Here is a 19,058-nt window from a genome sequence, read left to right as displayed (position 1 = left end):
TTCCAACCCTATATTAATTAATCTATTTCTTTACCCTCCACTATTTTTTAATCTCTTCTTCTTCTTCTCCTCCTCCTCCTTTCATTTGGAATTTCATGAATATTTCTTACACTACTTAAAAGTGCTTCTCCCCAACGCACCGTGATTATCTGCTGGCCACGTGGTGTTTCATGGACGAAGATGCCACGTGGCAATCAGATAATATACAGAATGTTATTAACAATTTAGAAGAATTGGGTTGGTGGGTGTGCTTGGTTGGGAACCCCTATCCCAAGTTCGAATCCCCTCTCATACGGCATGACTCCTTAAGTTGAGCTAGAGAAAAGAACTGTGGGTCCTGCACCTGTGGGGTTGGTTGCTGGTAGACTCGCCGAGAAATTAGTGGACATCACCATGCGCGTCATAAGCTGACGTGCCAGTGGCCGATACCCCGTTCAAAAAAAAAAAGAATAGAAGAAGTCTAATCATTTAGGTAGCTATCAATATAAAGAGTAGAGAGAAGAATTGCAGCCATGATAAGGAGTGAAAGGTATGTTTTATATGGCAAAGGCAGGTGCATGTGCGTTGTAAGAATCGATGACAAGAAAGCGCGTTACGTAATGGGGATTAAAATTATGGGAGGTTAATCAGAGGATTGGTGGATATGTTAGTTAATTAATAATGATGATGTTAGATTGACTGACTGTTCATTTTGTTGAATTTTAATTTTTTTTTTTTAATAAAAGGACTAAGAATTTGTCATTGAAAGTCCATTTATGAATTTCTTTATATTATGTATATTTGTCATTCTAAAAAAAAAAATTTATGAGTTTGGCATATTTAAAATAATTTTTTTATCATATTAAATGGAAAATAAAATTGGGTCAGGTCAGGATATATTGATCAAATTTTGGTTAGAATGAGTTCAGAATTGTGAGATTTGCTTTGAGATGAGTTTAGTGTAAGAGAAATTAATTAAAATTTGTCTTGCACTTGATTTAAAATAAATATGATGGTTTTCAATCATGGTGACTAAAAATTTGATCATAATTTTATTAGCTAACATTTTCATATTAAATGAATTTGTCGTCTTTGCCCAACTTTTTGAATAAAAAGAGAGACTTACATGCATAATGCTCAAAATTATCTCATTTATATATTTAACATCTAAAGTTGCTATTTATTTGCTACTCCACTCTGTTAATCTAACCCAAGAGAAAGTCACTATGAGATCTAACAACGAAGGGCAAAAATGAATGGATTTTGTATAGAGGAAGTCACAAAACTCTCGAATTGTGTAGTTCCAAAACCCTCAACAACAAAAATATCAGAGAATGTTACAATGAAGAACTCATAAGGAGACTATTGACAAGACCGGTGGGTAGGTAGCGCACTAAAAACCTTCACCAATGAAGAAGAGTTTGAGAAAGTTGCAACGGAAAAAGGCACAAGCTAACATGATAATTAACACTCATACTAAGAAAAAGTGGTACTTTGATGTTACTTGAAGAATTCTAGGGTATGTGAGCAAATAATAAAAAAAGATGTTAAGTGTTTAAATTGGATGATTTTATGTGTAGGCAAGCTGGTTAAGCTATGAGTCTATGACTATCTAGTTGAAAGGGTAAGGCCACTAAGTTTAAGTAATGCTACATCATCCCATTTCAAGCCCAAAAAACATAAAAATCATCCATTAGTATATTAAATTTATGTAAAAGATTTAGATATAATATACAATCATATAGAGTAATAAATACATTAATCTCTCTCTCTCTCTCTCTCTCTCTCTCTCTCAAACAAATAAAGATTTTTTTAATGACTGGATAGAGCAAAATCCTATCATTCACAAAGGCTGAAATCCAATTGCTTTACTCTTACGGAGCTTGTGCTTTTGCGGTAGATTAGCAGATAAGTAAGCGCGTGAAGAAGAAGCTATGGGACTATTCACTGGCTATCTTATTTGCAAGTCATCTTCAATAGTGCACTCTGATATCATTTGTGGGAAAAATTATTAGGTGCGGAGTGCGCACCGTCCGCACAAGCACTGAGTACCTAGCTGTACGCAACAGTATCGAGTGCGGGTACTGCTAGATACCCAATGCTTATGCGGACGGTTCTCGCCGTCCGCACTCCGCACCTAATAATCTCTCCATTTTTGGGAGTGGAAAGCTATCCTTTTTCGCTGTAGCAATTACAAATTGTTGACGGTCGCATCTTTTAATATTTTAGGATGCGGATGTCAAAGGAAATTATATTTATCTATAACTTATCTGTATCATCTACGGAAAAGGATTTCTGCTAGAAATATGGCAGCACGAGAGGAGTAAAACTCCAATGTAATGGAAAGATAAATGAATTGAATTGCCCAAAAGATTTCTAATCCTATCAATGTTATATTAACACCAAAAACAGTGTTATTACTTTCAAAATCATTTTATCTGAATAGGAACAGTTTATATGAAATGCCCCTCAAAATACACAGTTGCAGCGAATAGATTTTAGATTCATTAAGTATATAGTTAGTTAAAGTGAATACAGACATGGCTGAGTGCTTTTACTAGGGGTGTAAACGAGTCAAGTCAACTCACGAGCCGGCTCGAACTCGATTCATTAACGAGCTGACGAGTCAAAGCTTATATGAGTTTCAAGCTCGAGCAAAATTTTGATTGTTGGATTATCGAGCTTGAGTTCGATCTAGATGATGCTCGACTCAATTAATTGTCTAGCGGCACAATTAAACGCGTGCAAAACAGTAGACCGCAGAAACCAAACCGAGGGCGTCCCGAACTAGCAAAGCTCAAAAGGCGAAGAGTGTGCACGGAAGGCGAAACGCATACGAATGCCGGACCGTGAAAGGCAAAGCGCGCGCAATTGCTAGATTGCGGAAGCACATGAGCTCGTTTCACTGGCACGAGCCAAGCTCAAGCTCAATTCGAGTTCGAGCTTAGGATTTGGCTCACGAGTTGGGCATGACTTGAGCTCAACTTGACTCCTTTTCACCCCTGGCTTTTGCTCTCCGTCATTGACCTACGCTCAAATGCACTTGATGCTCCCCAATCAATCATTCTTTAGGACTCGCATGCAAAAATAAAGCCGCAATGAAAACAATTATGTTCTCTTTAGCAGATTAAGAAATTGATCTAACTCAAAAGAAAACTGGAGAAAGAGTGCATTTCATACTCGAAAATTTCGAGCTCATGAATTCTTTGGTCTGTTTAGTATTAGAAAAGCAAAGTACTTTTTTGTTTAGTAGACGTTCTTAACTAATAAAGCACAGGAAAAGAATTTCAGCAGTCATCAGAAAGATCATGAATAATGTAATTTTTTTTTCCTAATTTCAAAACAGAACTTTCAAAACCAACAATATCAAAAATGCCTAGGCTCAAGCCCAAATGATCCCAAATTAAACACTTAAGAAGTACAATTGAACATTTTGTAGATATACTTGAAGCCTGAAGGACCAAACAACCTTTGATTTCTGCAGTTATAATCAAAGTGAGCGCCTCGATGAGATGCATTAAACACGCATAAAATCACTCAATTATGAGTTCATTAAAGCCTTAAGATGCCCAAAAAATAATGAATAATCAAAGGGATCAACTCAAATGTGTTTATGATCGAAAAGAGCATCGCAAAGAAATGAATCTAATAAGCCAAAAATCATTCAATTTTGAGTACATTAATTAAGGCCTTAAGAAGCTGAGAAAAATACTAAATAATTAAGAATTAACTCCAATCATCTGATGGAATATCCTTGTTTCTTATCAAAACGATCAAAATGTTCCCTCTAAAATCCTAGAAATAAGTCATGCTTTCAAATATGTTGAATTCTAAAACTACAACACTAACACCCGACATCGACAGCCAAACATATTTAGTGATGTGTGTCTAAATACTTCTATGTGTGACATTTCTATGGTATCATTCATTGTCGCTAATCAAGGCTTTGCAATGCCTTCTACCTTTTCTTGTTGACTCCAAGAAGCTTTCTGTCCCTTTATTGTTCACAAATCACAAGCTATTTAATGATATTTGAATTACATGTCCTTCGTTTGAGAGTGCAAAGTGTCATTATTTGCTAAATGATGATGTTTTGACAATCACAATAGAGTGCAGTACTCTCTTGTGGCCTATCAAATTCTTCCTGAAAGCTATGAGATGGGTCATCTTCATGTTGGCCTCAGTAATGGCTAGTCATTCAATTTCAATAGTAACCAATATAGCTATCTACTAAAACTGTTACACCCAATTAATCACAATAATACAACATTACAACCCAATGTATAAATATACCAAATATTACTTTTCCTTGAGTAAGCCTCCATCTAGATACAAATCAACATAGCCATTCTCACTGCAAACCCTAATTGAGAAAAATAGGTCTATAGAAGACGAAAGAAATATGAAGATTGCTATTGAATTAAGTTATCATAGCATAATTACAAGATCATCTGACGCAAGTGACTTAGGTTGCAATGATAAAAAGAAAATGACCTTATAGCTTTGGTGGTAGATAGAGACGTTGATAATGATCACATAAGCATATCATTCACACCATCAAACTGATTTTAATATAATACTCAAGTGTCGTAAATGAATTACATATATAAAATGCTTTATACAATAATGTGTTATAGTGAGAAAATGTACTGTGCACATGCAAATACAAATAGGTCATTCATGTGTAAAATGTAAAATACATTATGCATGTGTATAAGTATTAATATACTTGAAAATACGTTTGAAAAATACACCCGCATGTACTCCGATTGTCACATATGATTCCTACATCCAACGGCCAGAGAATGTTGCACGGGTCAAATATTCAAGTTTCATCATCCTCCTTGATCGACCTAACTAGAATTATAGGACCTCTTAAGGTGCTACATAATACAAATGTTTTTCAAATGACAATCATGTTACCAGGATGATGGTCATATTGAAAGCTAATCTCAGCCGGGGAGACCACAAACTTTTAAAACATCTCCCAAATTCCTACGAAAATACAAGTGACTTTAACGTCACTATGATGATGGCCGTGTTGATAAGGAATCTCAACCGGAGGGGTCAAATCTTAAAACTATGAAAAAATATGAATTCTTAAAATAAAGTTTATCACTTAAAAACTTAAAACTAAAACTCATCCACCTCCCGCAACCATCTGTCAAGGGTGATAAATTTGAAATTAACCTTAGCTCACAAAGAGCAAATGTCGTGTCGGGTGTATCATTAATATTCATTCTCAAACAATCTCTTGCTAGCAGGGACAAGTGCCCTCTGATCGGGTGGTTTTGCTGTAAAATAGCACCATTTTATTACGATCACGGCTAAAGCCCGTATGTTTCCTAATGATGTCAAACCCTTGACTAATGAATTATAGGGTATATTTGATAGGCATAAAGCCCTATGAAAGCTCAGGTGGATTTAGATATATCCCTTTAGACAAACACCACCTAACGTCTACAAGATATTCTTAGACAAAGCAACTCATGGTTGTCGATAAGGTGCGCCTTCTATCAGGTTGGGTCGACTACCTCCTCTGACTAAGTAGACCAGGGACCATGATAGCCCGGGACGATGGAACCATGGGATCTTGATCAGACTCGTCTTCATTCCCCATCACCAGTTTTAAGTTTATGGTGATAAACTTTAAGTCAAATCCTAAAGTTGTGGCTATTATATGAGTACTCAATGCCTATCTCATGACTAGCCTTAATCGAAAGTTCTCTCTCCTTATCGAGAAGGATAATTAACTATAGAGGCTTGCGCCTATAGGAAACCAGAACTCAGATTATAAAGTCCTCACAAAATGAGGTGAAATCTCTGAGTAATGTTTAATCCAAAATCCAATATGCCTTATGAAAATCCAATTGGAATCTAAGCTCATTAAAACCCTCCATCACAAACAAGAAAATAGATGGAAGAGGAGAGGCCGGGGCGCGAGAATTTTTAAAGCCCACAATATTATGTTTGGCATAGACCATACCAACATGAGTCAGCAAATCTAAAACAATATATAAATATTATTAATGAACTAATCATACAAACATGTCATGTTTCTGCAATGGCTCGTTGTACATCAAAAAGGGCCTATAGCATTACCTGTACTTCTTAGGGACGGTCTATAGCACAAGTATAGAATACCCAGATTACCTTGGGAGCAGTAAACGAGTTCCATAAATCAGCCATGCACCAACCAGTATCATGAAACCAACAATAATCAGAGTATCAGACCATGATGTTGTAAAGGCGACTATCTTCACTTCAGTGTGTCTTTGGTCTGGTGGATCTCCTCTTTCCTTGCCTCTTTAGTATTGAGTTCTTCATTCCCAGGTAAAAGAGCAATGCACCAAAGAGAGCTAGATTCTGAAGCAAATTCCAAAATCTCATGCTTAGGGATAACAAGTTACCCTTATATTCATCATTTCCATGATAAGCACATGAAGAAAAGAGAAAACACAACAAACCAGTGTGAAGTTGACAAACAGTTGTGCAAATTCTGGCTTTTCTATGTCATAATTGTAGAAATCATATATTATCGGAGCAGTCCATGCCAAATGAAAAAGCTGCAAGAATATAAAACCATCAATGTCCTCAATCATGATCATTGCAGTGGACTTCAAAACTAATCTAAGTTTGAAATCATATGCCACCTATCATTTGTTATTGTTTTGCTGGAGCTAAAAGAGTGGTAAGAGTATAGAAGGCCTGCTTGCAATCATTTCTCCAAAATACAGTAAGCTATAAAATCAAGGCAAAAGAAGATTGAACTACGTACCAGCAGATAAGCTCCAAATGAACTATTGAAGATGAAGAGCAAGCCTCCAATTCCTTTCAGCACAATATGAGCACTAACAATATATTTGACCTAAAGGAAAAATGCACAAATTAAGAATAGGATGATGCATCTGTTTCAATAAGAGAAATGACAGGAAAAATGCTCACTGCATCTTTAGGCACTTCCATTCCCAGAGTAGTGGTAACATGTCTTATGAAAATATTATATTTGGATCTAAAGGTCTGAGCTGCTGGGCCACCATCCATGACATATTCATTGAACCTGTGTGTTAAAAAAAAAAAAGAATCAGAAACATAAAAGGGGTCATATAATATCTAAATCAGCAAAGCCAGCAGACACTCCCACGAAACACTGATTCATTCAGTTGTAATTACTTGTGTCTGAAAAAAAAGGTAGTTCATGAGTAAATCTATAGCAGAACAAAGGCATTGCCAGCAAGAAAATAACTGATTTAAATGATTTCCCTATACAAACCAAAATTAAGTAGAGTATTTTAAGTAGCATTCCATGACATCCAAGCGTAAAAAATTAATTTGCTTACATATATTGTTAGGATCTTCTTGAGGAAGATCTTCCTCTTGAGCTTCTTGGGAAAGGAGGGAGAGGGAGCGGGAGAGAGAGAGAGAGAAGGGAAAAACAGAACAGATTTATTGTTTAATGGCTTGCTTCTTTATTACAAACTAAAGGGACTATTATAAACTTCTAATTGCAGCACAATAGCTATAACAATAACAAGAACAACATAAAGCCTTTGATCCACTACGAGGAGTCGGCTACATGAATCCTTTTTCTCCACTATGTGTTGTTAAAAGTTAAATTCTCATTTAAATCTAATAAAGAAATATCATTTCTAATATTTTATAACCAAATCTTTTTAGGTCTACCTCTATCTTTTCTAACATAAGTCAATCTAATACCTCTACTTTCCTCACCGGGTCTTCGGAAGGCCACCGTTTTATGTGACCAAACTATCTAAGGCGACTCTCTAATCTTATCTTCCGTTGGAGCTACTCCATCCTTTTCACGTATATGCTCATTTCGTATCCTATCTCTAAGGGTAAAGCCACTCATCCACATGAGCATCCTCATCTCTGCAACACTTAACTTAGTTTTTTTTTTTTTTACTTAACTTAGTATTATGCTTCTCTTTTAATGACCAACATTCGACACCATAAAACATTGCAGGTCTGACCACCATCTTATAGAATTTTTTCTTAAGTTTGAGGGGGACTTTTCTATCACACAACAAGCTCGATGTATTCCTCCACTTCAATCATCCAACTTGAATTCTACTGATAATATCCCCATCTATTTCACCATTACTCTGAACAATAGATCCAATATGTCTAAAACGTGTACTCTTATTAATGATTTATCGCTCAAAGTCAAAATCCCCTCACTAGATCTATTCCTACTAAAATTACACTCCATATATTCCATTTTAGATCTACTCAAGAGAAAATCTTTAAACTCTAAGGTTGACCTCCATAATTCAAGTTTACCTTCGACTACCTTTCTAGTCTTATCAACAAGAAGAATTTCATATGCAAAAAGCATACATCAAGGTACATTCTCTTGCAAATGTCTAGGGTGAACATCCATGACTAAAGAAAAAAGATATGGGCTTAAGGATGATCATTGATGTAATAATCCAACCGAAATAGGAAAATACTTGGTCAAACCACCTTGTGTTTGAACACAAGTAATAGCTCCTGCATACATATCTTTAATGATTTGAATATAAGCGTTATTAACTCCTTTCTTTTCAAGAACTCTCCAAAGAACTTCTCTTGGAACTTTATCATATGCTTTCTCTAAATCAATAAATATCATATGTAGATCCTCCTTATTCTCTCTATATTTCTCTATCAAACCTCTCAATAAATGTATGACTTCCATAGTAGACCGACTCAGCACAATAGCTACAAAAAGAAAAAAACTAAACAAGATAATAATGGTAGCACAAGAGGCAACTCAAGAACCTAACTTAAGAAAGTACAATCAACAAATATTAGACCAATCACAACAAATTTCACCTTGGTCCAGATTTACAAAACATTTGAGTCACTCCATATGACTCCATTTATTGTCTCAGCTAAGTTGAAGTCGTCTTTGGTCCTAACTCTCTCTGCTTCAACAAATTTGGGTAATTTCTCTTGAAATACTTTCTTTGTGATAGTAGAAACATTACTTATTGTACTCATGCCTTCCTCTTGCTATCAGAATGTTGCCAACACTTTCTTCTTTATCTTCATTCCTACGCTACAGTTGTTTGGACACCAACACTGACTTTACCTTGGTCATGGTCAACATTTATTTTCTATATAGTAATGTATCAACTATATTTTCATATGACTTTGGCAAAGAACTTGGAGGATAATACCTTGACCTTCTTCATCAACTCTTACATCTACATTATTAAGATCAAGAATAATTTTGTTAAATTTATCAATGTGTTTTTTCAAATCTTTACCTTCATCCATATGCAATGTATATAGAGCTTTCTTTAGATATAACCAACTGGCCATCGATAATGATTCAAATTTCTCCAAGACTTATATGATAGAACCCTCTTCGGCTACTTCCCTCTAAACTTCATCACTGAGTAATAACAGAATTACATTATCAGCCTTCAATTGGATTTGCCTATCCCTTGTCCTATCAGTTATGGCAACAATATCTTCTATAAAAATCGCCTCAGAGGTTCCTTGATGAACAAGGAGGGCCTTCATTTTGATTCTCCATAAGCCGAAATCGTTTTCACCAGTAAACTTATCGATTTTGAATTTTTGCATCGATATGGTCAAGAACTTGTAGTAAGAATTTCATCTGCCATCCTAGTCTGACTGTAAGAACTGCACTGGAGCAAAAAACTGCAGCCCCTCACTTGTTCACCTATGCAACCTTTGCCTGCATGACTCAAACTCTAATCGTCTGCTCCACCTTATGAGAACGGACTGAGCACGTGTAACAACCCAAACTCTTAACTATCAATATATTGTCCTCTTTGGCCTAAGAGCCTCACGATTTTGTCTTGTTAGTGTATTTTCTAGTAAGTCACTCATCCCATAATTGCTTCGGGATGAGCAAGCTTAACTGCAAGGTTACTTACAAAAATTCCAGCCATTACGCTAAAAGGTGCATCGATGTTTAAGAGTTTAACTTCTTTTACTTAAGAGGTTTCACAATCTGCCCCACTTAAATAACTGACGTCCTCGTCAACATCTTTATCCCAGAATCATCCATTAGATAGATAGGATTCTAGAGGTGGCCTCTATAAGTTCAAGTGGTGGCTCCTGCTATAAGTGGTGGCTCCTGTCATATAGCACTTTGTCCCATACAGTGTTCAAGAGGTGGCTCCCATGGTAGTATGATAATTAGTTTCCATTTTACGACTGGTGTATTGCTTTGATACCATTTATAACAGCCCAAACTCTTAACTATCGAGATATTGTCTGCTTTGGCCTAAGAGCTTCACGATTTTGTCCTGTTGGTGTAACTTCCCAGTTGGTCACCCATCTCAAAATTGCTCCGGAATTAACACTAACACTCTTAACTGCAGAGTTTCTTACGAAAACTTTAGCCATTACACTAAAAGTCGTCTCAATATTTAAGAGTTTAGCTTAGCTCGTGCTCAGTTACCCCATGCGTTCCACTCATTTGCACTATGTTCACGACCTACGACTTCCCTTGCCACACTGCATTGGTCAACCCCTACCATGCCTAGCAATCCCTCATGCCAGCTAACCCACGCACTACGCTTGGTCCTTGCGCTCCACACGCATACACCTTCACCCGCGCGAACCCCACCCCCTATCGCATGTCGTACGCTCTCGCTTGGTCTTCTATGCCCTGCGCTCCCACGCGCTCTGCCTGCGCCCATCTGTCTGTGCGATTCTTCGCTTCAGCCCGATAGTGGCACCAGGTCTCCCGCGCTCAGAGCCACACTCGCAAACGAGTTTCATCGAGTCCTGCGGGGCCAACGCCACAATCTAAGGGCTCTAGACGCCCTGCTTCCTGGGAGCATGCCTAAACTTACGAAGCACAGCCCGACTCCAGCTAGTCTCCGCCTGAGAACTCCCTACCGCCTCTTGAGTCATTTTCTTTGACAAGAAAACTTCCTCTACCTCCACTTTGCTCTGATACCGCCTGTTAGAATCTTCTTGAAGAAGAAGCTCTTCCTCTTGAGCTTCTTGGGAGAGGAGAGAGAGAGAGAGAGAGAGAGAGAGAGAGAGAGAGAGAGAGAGAGAGGAGGAAAGAGGGGGCAGAGAACTAAAAAACAGAAAAGATTTATTACTTAATGGCTTGCTTCTTTATTACAAACTGTAGTAACTATTTATAAACTTCTAATGGAAGCATAATAGCCCCACACACACACACACAAAAAAAAACTAAACAAGATCCTAATGGTAGCACAAGAGACTACTCAAGAAAGTATAATCAACAAATCTAGGACCAATCACAACATATATAATATCCTCCATAACAAAGCCTAGGGTATAAACAACCTTCCACAAATGAAAAGGAGAATAAATTAAAAAAAAAAGACAATTAATCAAGAAAAATACATAAAGGGGATAACACGTTCTAGAATCCCCCCATTTTCAACTTGGCCGCATAAGCAACTACAGAAGCACCTTCATAACGTGTAGCTTCTGCTCTCCAAACTTTTCTAGGATTTTCAGGTTTATAATATGAAAACGCAAGAAAATTCCAACATGCTAGAACCAAATGCTTACCGTCGCACTGCAGAATGCAGTAAAAACACAGGATTCGGATCCTCTCCAATCGGCATGCTAAACACATAACGTGGTGTTATTAATTCCATCCATACAACCCACCTTGGATTGGGCGGAATTAAAGATGCTTGCCTTTTTTTTTTAAAACTACTCTGATTTCGCCATGTGCGGTTGCCAATCCCAGCAGTGGATAGATTATCTTTTCCAAAACCAGTGTGTTCATACAGAAAACAAGCAGAATTAGTCCATTCCAATCTAGAGTGAATTGAATGGCTGGAATTGGTACCCTTACATGGTTCCGAATCCACCAACACACAATTAATGCATCATATATATATCATTTCAAGCTACTCTGAAGTAAAGACAAATGCACATAAAAAATTAAAAAAAAAAATAAATAAATAAATTGCACCATGCCATCTTAATTCCACCCATTTTTAACCTTGTTGCATAAGCAACAGCAGGACAACAGTACAAATAGGATGAAGGTGCTGCCACTATCAGATAGCTACTTCATTCCTCTTTTGCTTACAATCTTCATATAATAGAAGGCAAGAAGGATTTGTAAATGCTTGAACCTACTCAGATCTCACGCACGAAATTCAATTTTTTTGAACATATAACATACACCAAAAATAAGGAATGTTATATCATGCTATCTTAGAAGTTGCAACCAACCAGTTATAAAAAATACAATAAATATTAGTCATTTACTATATTTAATGGTGTACTGCATGGATTTAGTCCTTCATATTTAACGGATAGGGGAAAAACATCTAGGATCATCATTCTCAAACCAATTAGATTTTGATGTTATGACCTTCAAATACAATAACAAAATTGATCATTCTTTTTAATATCATAAGAACTAGATACTGTTGCGTCTTGGAGTATTCGCGGCGGTAGAGAAATATATAGTTTAACGTCTTAGCATTGTACGAAAATCCAGCAAACAAGCAGATAAGTGAGAGGGTGTAGCGTTTATAATAGACACCAGAGTTTTTACGTGGAAACCTCTGAAAAGGGGGAAAAACCACGGGGTCTGGCCTAGTTTGAATGAATCCAATAGTATTTGCAATCGATTACAAATGAGGCCCTTCCTTAGAAGAAGGCCTTGGCTTGATGTCACAAATGTACATCATATAGAGCGCATTACATGGTGGGAGTTACAATAATCAATATAGATGTGTTTGCTTGGTCGGCATGATCATAGTCGATAGGATAGAGGTCGGAAAGACCGTTGTCTGGTGATGGAGGTCGGAAGGACCGTAGTAGGTGATGCAGGTCGGAAGGACCGTCGTCGACAGGAGACAGGGGTCCGAAAGATCGTAGTTGGCAGGAGACCGGGGTCAGAAAGACTATTGTCTACTGATGTAAGTCGGAAGGATCATAGTAGGCGACTTAGGTCAGAAGGACCATAGTCGGTAGGAGACCGAGATCTGAAAGACAATTGTCTGATGATGGAGGTTGGAAGGACCATTGTCGGTGACGGAGGTCGGAAGGATCATAGTCGACAGGAGACCGGGGTCAAAAAGATCGTAGTAGAAGAGCGGTACTTCGGGAGAAACTCTCGGTGTCAAATGGTGGCCCGGTAGAAGTATGGGCCTCAAGTAGTGGTCCGACGGAGGAAAGGGCCTCAGGCCCTCAAGTGATGGTCCGGCGGAGCAATGGCGTCAGACGGTGGTCCGACGGAGGTGAGGGTGAGGACCTCAAGTGGTGGTCCGGCGAAGGCGAGGGCCTTAGGTGGTGGTCTGGCGAAAGCGAGGGCCTCAGGTGGTGGTGGTCCGGCAGAGGTGAGGGCCTCAAATGGTGGTCCGGCGAAGGAACGACGTCAGGCGGTGGTCCGACGGAGATGAGGGCTCAAGTGGTGGTCCGGCGAAGGCGAGGGCCTTAGGTGGTGGTCCGGTGAAACTCCAGCGGTAGTCGAGGAGGAGCTTCTTTCTTCTCTTCTTCCTTCTTCTCTTCTTGCTTCCCTCCCCTCTCAAGAGAAATGAGGGGTTTATTTATAAATTTTCTAGAGTGGCATGACCCGTAAATAGATGAGAGATCAGGGGCAAATATGGAGTGGTTCGGATGAAAGGCCGATATTGAATCCTTCAATTGTGGACCGTTTATCAGATATTTGAAGGTCTTAATGACTTCAGAATTCAGCGATCTTGGGCTCGTTGGATTCGACTCGTTGAGCCGCTCGATTCAACTATAAGCTCGTCAAGTTCGGAGACCGTTTGGTAACACAAATTGTGGTACGAACTTTCCAACAACGCTTCGAGTCCTTGATTTGGACTCATTTGGGCTTGGATTGAGTCGAATTTGGTGTCGTTGGGTTTGTATTTCCGAGACGCTTAGTTTGACTGTATGTTTGCTTAAATCGGAGTTCAGGTGATCCCAGATTAAATTTTTTAAGTTTCCAACTTGATTTTTGTCTCTAGATTCGTGCCCAATCATGATAATTTTAATATAACATATCAGATACATTATCGATTTAAATGCTTTTCATATTATTTGGTCATCAATCAAATGGTTCAAAAACTTTATAATGAATGGTTCTGCTTGCATAAAAGAATTGACTTCAAAGTGCAAAGAGACATTCAACTTGCTTGAAATTAAAATAGATGGACCATTGACGGTTTTTAGAGTTCATTTGGTGGCATTAATCAGTGAATAATATGGAAAAAACAACACCTTGAGAGGGTTTTTATATCATTTTTGATCGTCCACATATTTCTCACATATTTAATGAATGGTTCAATTATTATGAGAAACAATTTTTTTAATCAAATTCATCTTCAAATGGAGAACTATCAATTAGAAAACTTTTATCTTGATATTTTTACAGCACAAACTCTAAGAAAATCAGACACCTTACCACTCAAGTATATATACGAAGGAGTAAAAGCTCAACTAAAACCTTGAACAAGCGCAAAACTCGAAAATATCATAAGGTAACAATGAGGAATAAATCTAGTCAGGATAGAGAGCATGTCAGGCAGATTTGTTGGGGGTTAACCTTTCCAGTAGCTCACCAAATGATACGGCCAACTTGAAGCAAAGTAGGCCAAGGTAGCATTGCTTAAATCTATCAAGGGGGTCCTTTCCGATCCAATCTATCAATGAAGGAGGATTGAACTGGCAGGTATTCTATAGGGTAAAATTGACCTAAGGTGGCAATTTGTTCCCCCTCCTAGCCATATTCTAAATTTAGTTAACTAGTGATGGAAATTGATCTAATCTAAATTCAAATTTTCTAGACACATGTGCGACCATGCGGAGTTCACAAAACAAGGTGTTACACCCTTGATTGCCCAATTCTTTACTTCCTCCATCAATCGTCACCTACGTATGTTGATGATAGATGTTCAACGTCCATCTTCTTTATCATCTTGTTTCCCACCATTCAAGAGGGCGACCAAACAAATCACTCACTATCACCTAACTTGTAATGTTCTTGGCCGACTTTCTCCTTATGTCTATCGACAACCAATATTTGATGTTTTCCGGTCATTGAAATTCGATGCACGTTCTTAGTTGCCCGATCTTCCCTCCTATCAGGAGAATGATAAGCTACTTGCCCATCGATGCCCAATTCTAGCGTTCCTTATTGACTATCGTTTGAAACTTGTCAGCATACATTGTTGAATGTCCGTCAACCGCCAACTTCTAGCACTAGCCTTCTCAATCATCTCATCTCCTATCATATTAAGAAAGTGATCCACAATTGGCTAACTTTTGACATTCCCAGTCGAGAGATGTCCAACATCTGCCAACAACAAGCGCTTGATGCCCATCTTCTCGATAATACAATCTCCCCTTTAATCAGAAGAACCAAGCTAAACACTCACAATAGCCCAACTTTTATTGTTACCCATTGATTATCTCCCAATGCTTGCCAAAAGGCTAATGTTTGACTTTTGTCAGCCACTAATGTTTAACACCCACTTTTTGAGTTGGCGGTCTCACCTCCAATTAAGAGAATAACAAAATCAATCGCCAACCATCGCCTGACATCAAACATTAACATTGAACATCTAACAAACAACATTTAGTGCTCATATTCTTGATCGCCCAAGCTCCCCTCCTATCAAAAAGACAACGAAAACAATTGCCTTCAATTGCCCAACGTCCAACATTCCTATAAATTATCTCTCAATGCTTTACAATGTCTAATATCCATATTACCAACTTCCCGATCTCTCTTAAATATTAGTAGAATGACCAATTTGATTGCTCACTATCACCCAACGACCAACATTCTTATTGAACATCATTCAACACTTAATAATGACTAACAAATGACATCCACCAACAACATCAGTTCGACACCCATCTTTCCATATGTCTGGCCTCCCATCTTATAAGAAAATTGACTAAGTTGACAACCCACTATCACGAGAAATCTAACATTCTAGTCAACCATACTTCAACACTTTCCATGATCAATGTCTAACACTCATCTTCTTGGCTACCTAACCAATTCTCCTATCAAAAGAATGGTAAACAAATTGCCCTGATCGCATGACTTTTGATGCTACCCATCAAACACCTCCTGATGCAAGTTAATGATCAACTTTTGATCTTTGGTAGCTACAAACATCTAAAATTGAGCTTCATGATCGCTCAATGTCAACTCTTATCAGAAAAATGACTAAGTTGATCATTCATTGTCGTCCAACTTCTAAAGAAGATGAACCAGTGACGGAGCCAGAACTTTTTTCATATGGGGCACAAATCATGAATACTACAAATATCTTCGACCTTTTTCATCTGGACTTGGGACAATGATTTTAAATTTTTTTTTAGACTTGTTATAAAAAAAAAAGTTAAATTATATAATAAAAAAACTTGCAATCAAGAGCACATGCTATTCATATTCTTCTTACATGACACCTACAATTTCTCTCATCAAGTCTTCATTTTTTGAAAATATTGTACAATTACTTTATTATCAATATTATTAAAACTATATTTTTCAATATAAGTCTAGACTTTGATGGAAAATTTAATAGACAGTGGATTATGATAATTACTTCTAAAAATTTCTAAAAAAAATAATGAATAATTACTAGAAAAATTAAATAATTTATTTTTCAAGTGAAAAAACAAAAAATTATTCAACACAACTCAACGTACATGAAAAGTTTTAATTTAAAACCTTAAGACTATTTAAACTCAAATAAATTTTACCACTTATATTTATTTTTTTAATTTGCTAAAGAAGAAATATAATAATTTAAAAAAAGAGATACAAACAAAATCAATTTGTAAATTAAAATTTTTTACTCAATATTCAAATTCCAACCCTTGAAGAAGAAAATCGTGCACCTCTTTACTCGCAAAGAAAAATTTTTCAGACAGTTTGTACTCTCTCAGTCTCTCTCTCTCTCTTGAATAGAACAATTTTTTTTTCATGAGTCTAGTGGGGGCACGTGCCCCCAATGCCCCCACCTTGCCTCCACCCCTGAGATGAACCTACCATTCTTGTTAGAAAAAATGACTAAGTCAACTTCCCACTATCACACAATGTCTAAGATTCTTATCATCCGATATGTAACGCCTGCCATGATCAACATCTGACATCCATCTTCTTGATTGTATGGTCCTATCAAAAGAACGAGCAACAATACTGTCCCCATGGCACAACATTTGATGCTACCCTTCAACCGCTATCTAATGTCAATCAATGATCAACTTCCAATGTCTAGTAGCTACAACACCTAAAGTTCATTTTCATGATCACTCAATTTCAACTTTTATTAAGAAAATGACCAAATTGATCATTCAAAAACTTCTAATGTTCTCCGTTAATTGCTAATTAGCATTCATCACTCAACAATAACTATGACAACTTAGAATTCTCCTATTAGCACCACATGAGAGGTCTCTCATAGTTCAAGCTTATTATTTAGTGTCAGTGCTTTCTACATTTACAAGAAATGGTGTCCTTTTTAATACTAAACTCATAGGAGTTGAATTGTTTCAACTAGACTAGGCTCCTTAGTTTTTTCACTTCCTAGGGTTTTCATGTAAAAAATCTTGTATTCCTGTGTGTTGCTCTCAACATATCTATTTTATGTGTAAGATCTTCGCACAACCAAAGGCATTAACTTATCTCTGCCACTACAATTTTTTCAACAAGCAACAAAAATGATGTCTATTATCAGTAGAGATTCTCCTATGATGAATTATTATATTAAATAAATAACTAAATGGTTCTATTTAATTCAAATTTTCTCTTTCTCATTTTAATTCAAGGTATATTAGAAACAATATTAAGTGAATTAAAAAAAATTGTTGAAAAACTATGAATACATTTACATTCTAATTAAGTTATATGTTTAAATCATCACCATCTTATTGTATAGCTAAGCCCAATTAAAGCTTGATTGTGGGTTAAATTTGATAAGAAAATAAATAAGCATAAATAAACAAGAATTTATAACTCTTCTTATGATTATATTGAACTCCATAAGAAAAAATGAATAAACTTAAACAAGTCAGTACTACACTCATCTAGATTTATTTGCATCCCTAAACCCATCCAAGCTCATAAATTCTTCAATAGATGCCTGAGTCACATTCTCTTAACTTTGCACCCAGCTTCACATACCATTTTCACTATAACAATAGGTAAGCATGTAAAGGTAACCCTCATTCCCACTTCTGTTAAAAATGAATATCCATAAATTCAATTAAGATGTATTACTTTCGGAACTTCAAACATTTAGCAAATGCAACAAACCTCTACCTAGGATCTATCAAAAGTAAATCCTAATACATAATCTTCAGAAGAACCAACCAGAGCTCAAACGACCAAGTCATTCTGATACCGCTGAACTTGAAAGTTGCATAATCTCTTCAATCATCCACTGAGGTTTTAGCACTTCGAAAAACAACTCAGTCATCAGTCCCACCCAGAAAAGCAATCGTGCATTTCTAAACCCTAAACGAAGAACCCGAAGGTTGATCAGGAAAGGTATGGAAACCCACCAATTAAGCTGTTCGACGCATAAAACCAATCAAGATAACAAAGCACGCATCATCACTTCTCCCAGACTAAAAATAGTAAACAAAAAAAGGAAACAGTCTAAAAAAGAAACCATCTGTAGCTATCAAAACAAGCCAAACGGTCGCTCATCATCTGATCCGCATCAAGAAACGCGTGACTTACCTATATCAGACGCCAAAACATAACTCGCTTTCTTATGCCTTCCAACTGCAAGTTTTAAGACAGATAGAGAGAAACAGAGAGAGAGCTTACTCCTGGTAGGCGGAGAGAAGGAAGATGGATGCGAAAAGAACTCTCCCTGCAAAAGAAAAGAACCCCATAGTTAGTTCAAACCCCAGCTCGGCAGGTCCAAGAGATGGACCTAAGACAGCAGAAACTGAGCGATATTCCGCTTCTTCCCAATCCCGTCAGGCTGATTTGCTGGCAAAAGGAGCTCGGATGCCAGCGCCCGATTCAATGCTCGACGTCTGTGCAGAGAAGACAGAGCTCTGGTATCGTCCAAGAAATTACCCTCAGTATGAGCACCAAATTACGGGGG

At 37.3% G+C, this 19,058-nt stretch overlaps 1 protein-coding gene across 1 annotated transcript; it reads right to left on the bottom strand.

Annotated features, from left to right (window-relative positions):
- Positions 1 to 5,974: 5,974 nt before the first annotated feature.
- On the bottom strand, positions 5,975 to 19,058 carry LOC110099951. The gene is made up of 5 exons (XM_020827290.2): positions 18,773 to 19,058; positions 6,925 to 7,039; positions 6,758 to 6,847; positions 6,447 to 6,545; positions 5,975 to 6,345 (listed from the first exon to the last, which is right to left on the bottom strand). The coding sequence occupies exons 1-5, from the start codon at positions 18,838 to 18,840 to the stop codon at positions 6,244 to 6,246; spliced, it is 474 nt and encodes a 157-aa protein (XP_020682949.1). The 5' UTR covers positions 18,841 to 19,058; the 3' UTR covers positions 5,975 to 6,243.

Source organism: Dendrobium catenatum, unplaced genomic scaffold (assembly GCF_001605985.2).
Source record: "Dendrobium catenatum unplaced genomic scaffold, ASM160598v2 fragScaff_scaffold_334, whole genome shotgun sequence".
Classification (NCBI taxonomy): domain Eukaryota; kingdom Viridiplantae; phylum Streptophyta; class Magnoliopsida; order Asparagales; family Orchidaceae; genus Dendrobium; species Dendrobium catenatum.
Note: the sequence above shows the minus strand (reverse complement) of the source record. Positions and strands in the feature narration are given on the sequence as shown.

Bases quoted from the DNA above. Each gene is read 5' to 3' on its own strand.
- LOC110099951 (XM_020827290.2), bottom strand. From the start codon at position 18,840: ATGGGGTTCTTTTCTTTTGCAGGGAGAGTTCTTTTCGCATCCATCTTC. The intron at 7,040-18,772 runs GTAAGCTCTCTC...TTTAACACACAG, and splicing joins CTTCTCTCCGCCTACCAGGA to GTTCAATGAATATGTCATGG. The intron at 6,546-6,757 runs GTACGTAGTTCA...ATATTCTTGCAG, and splicing joins CATTTGGAGCTTATCTGCTG to CTTTTTCATTTGGCATGGAC.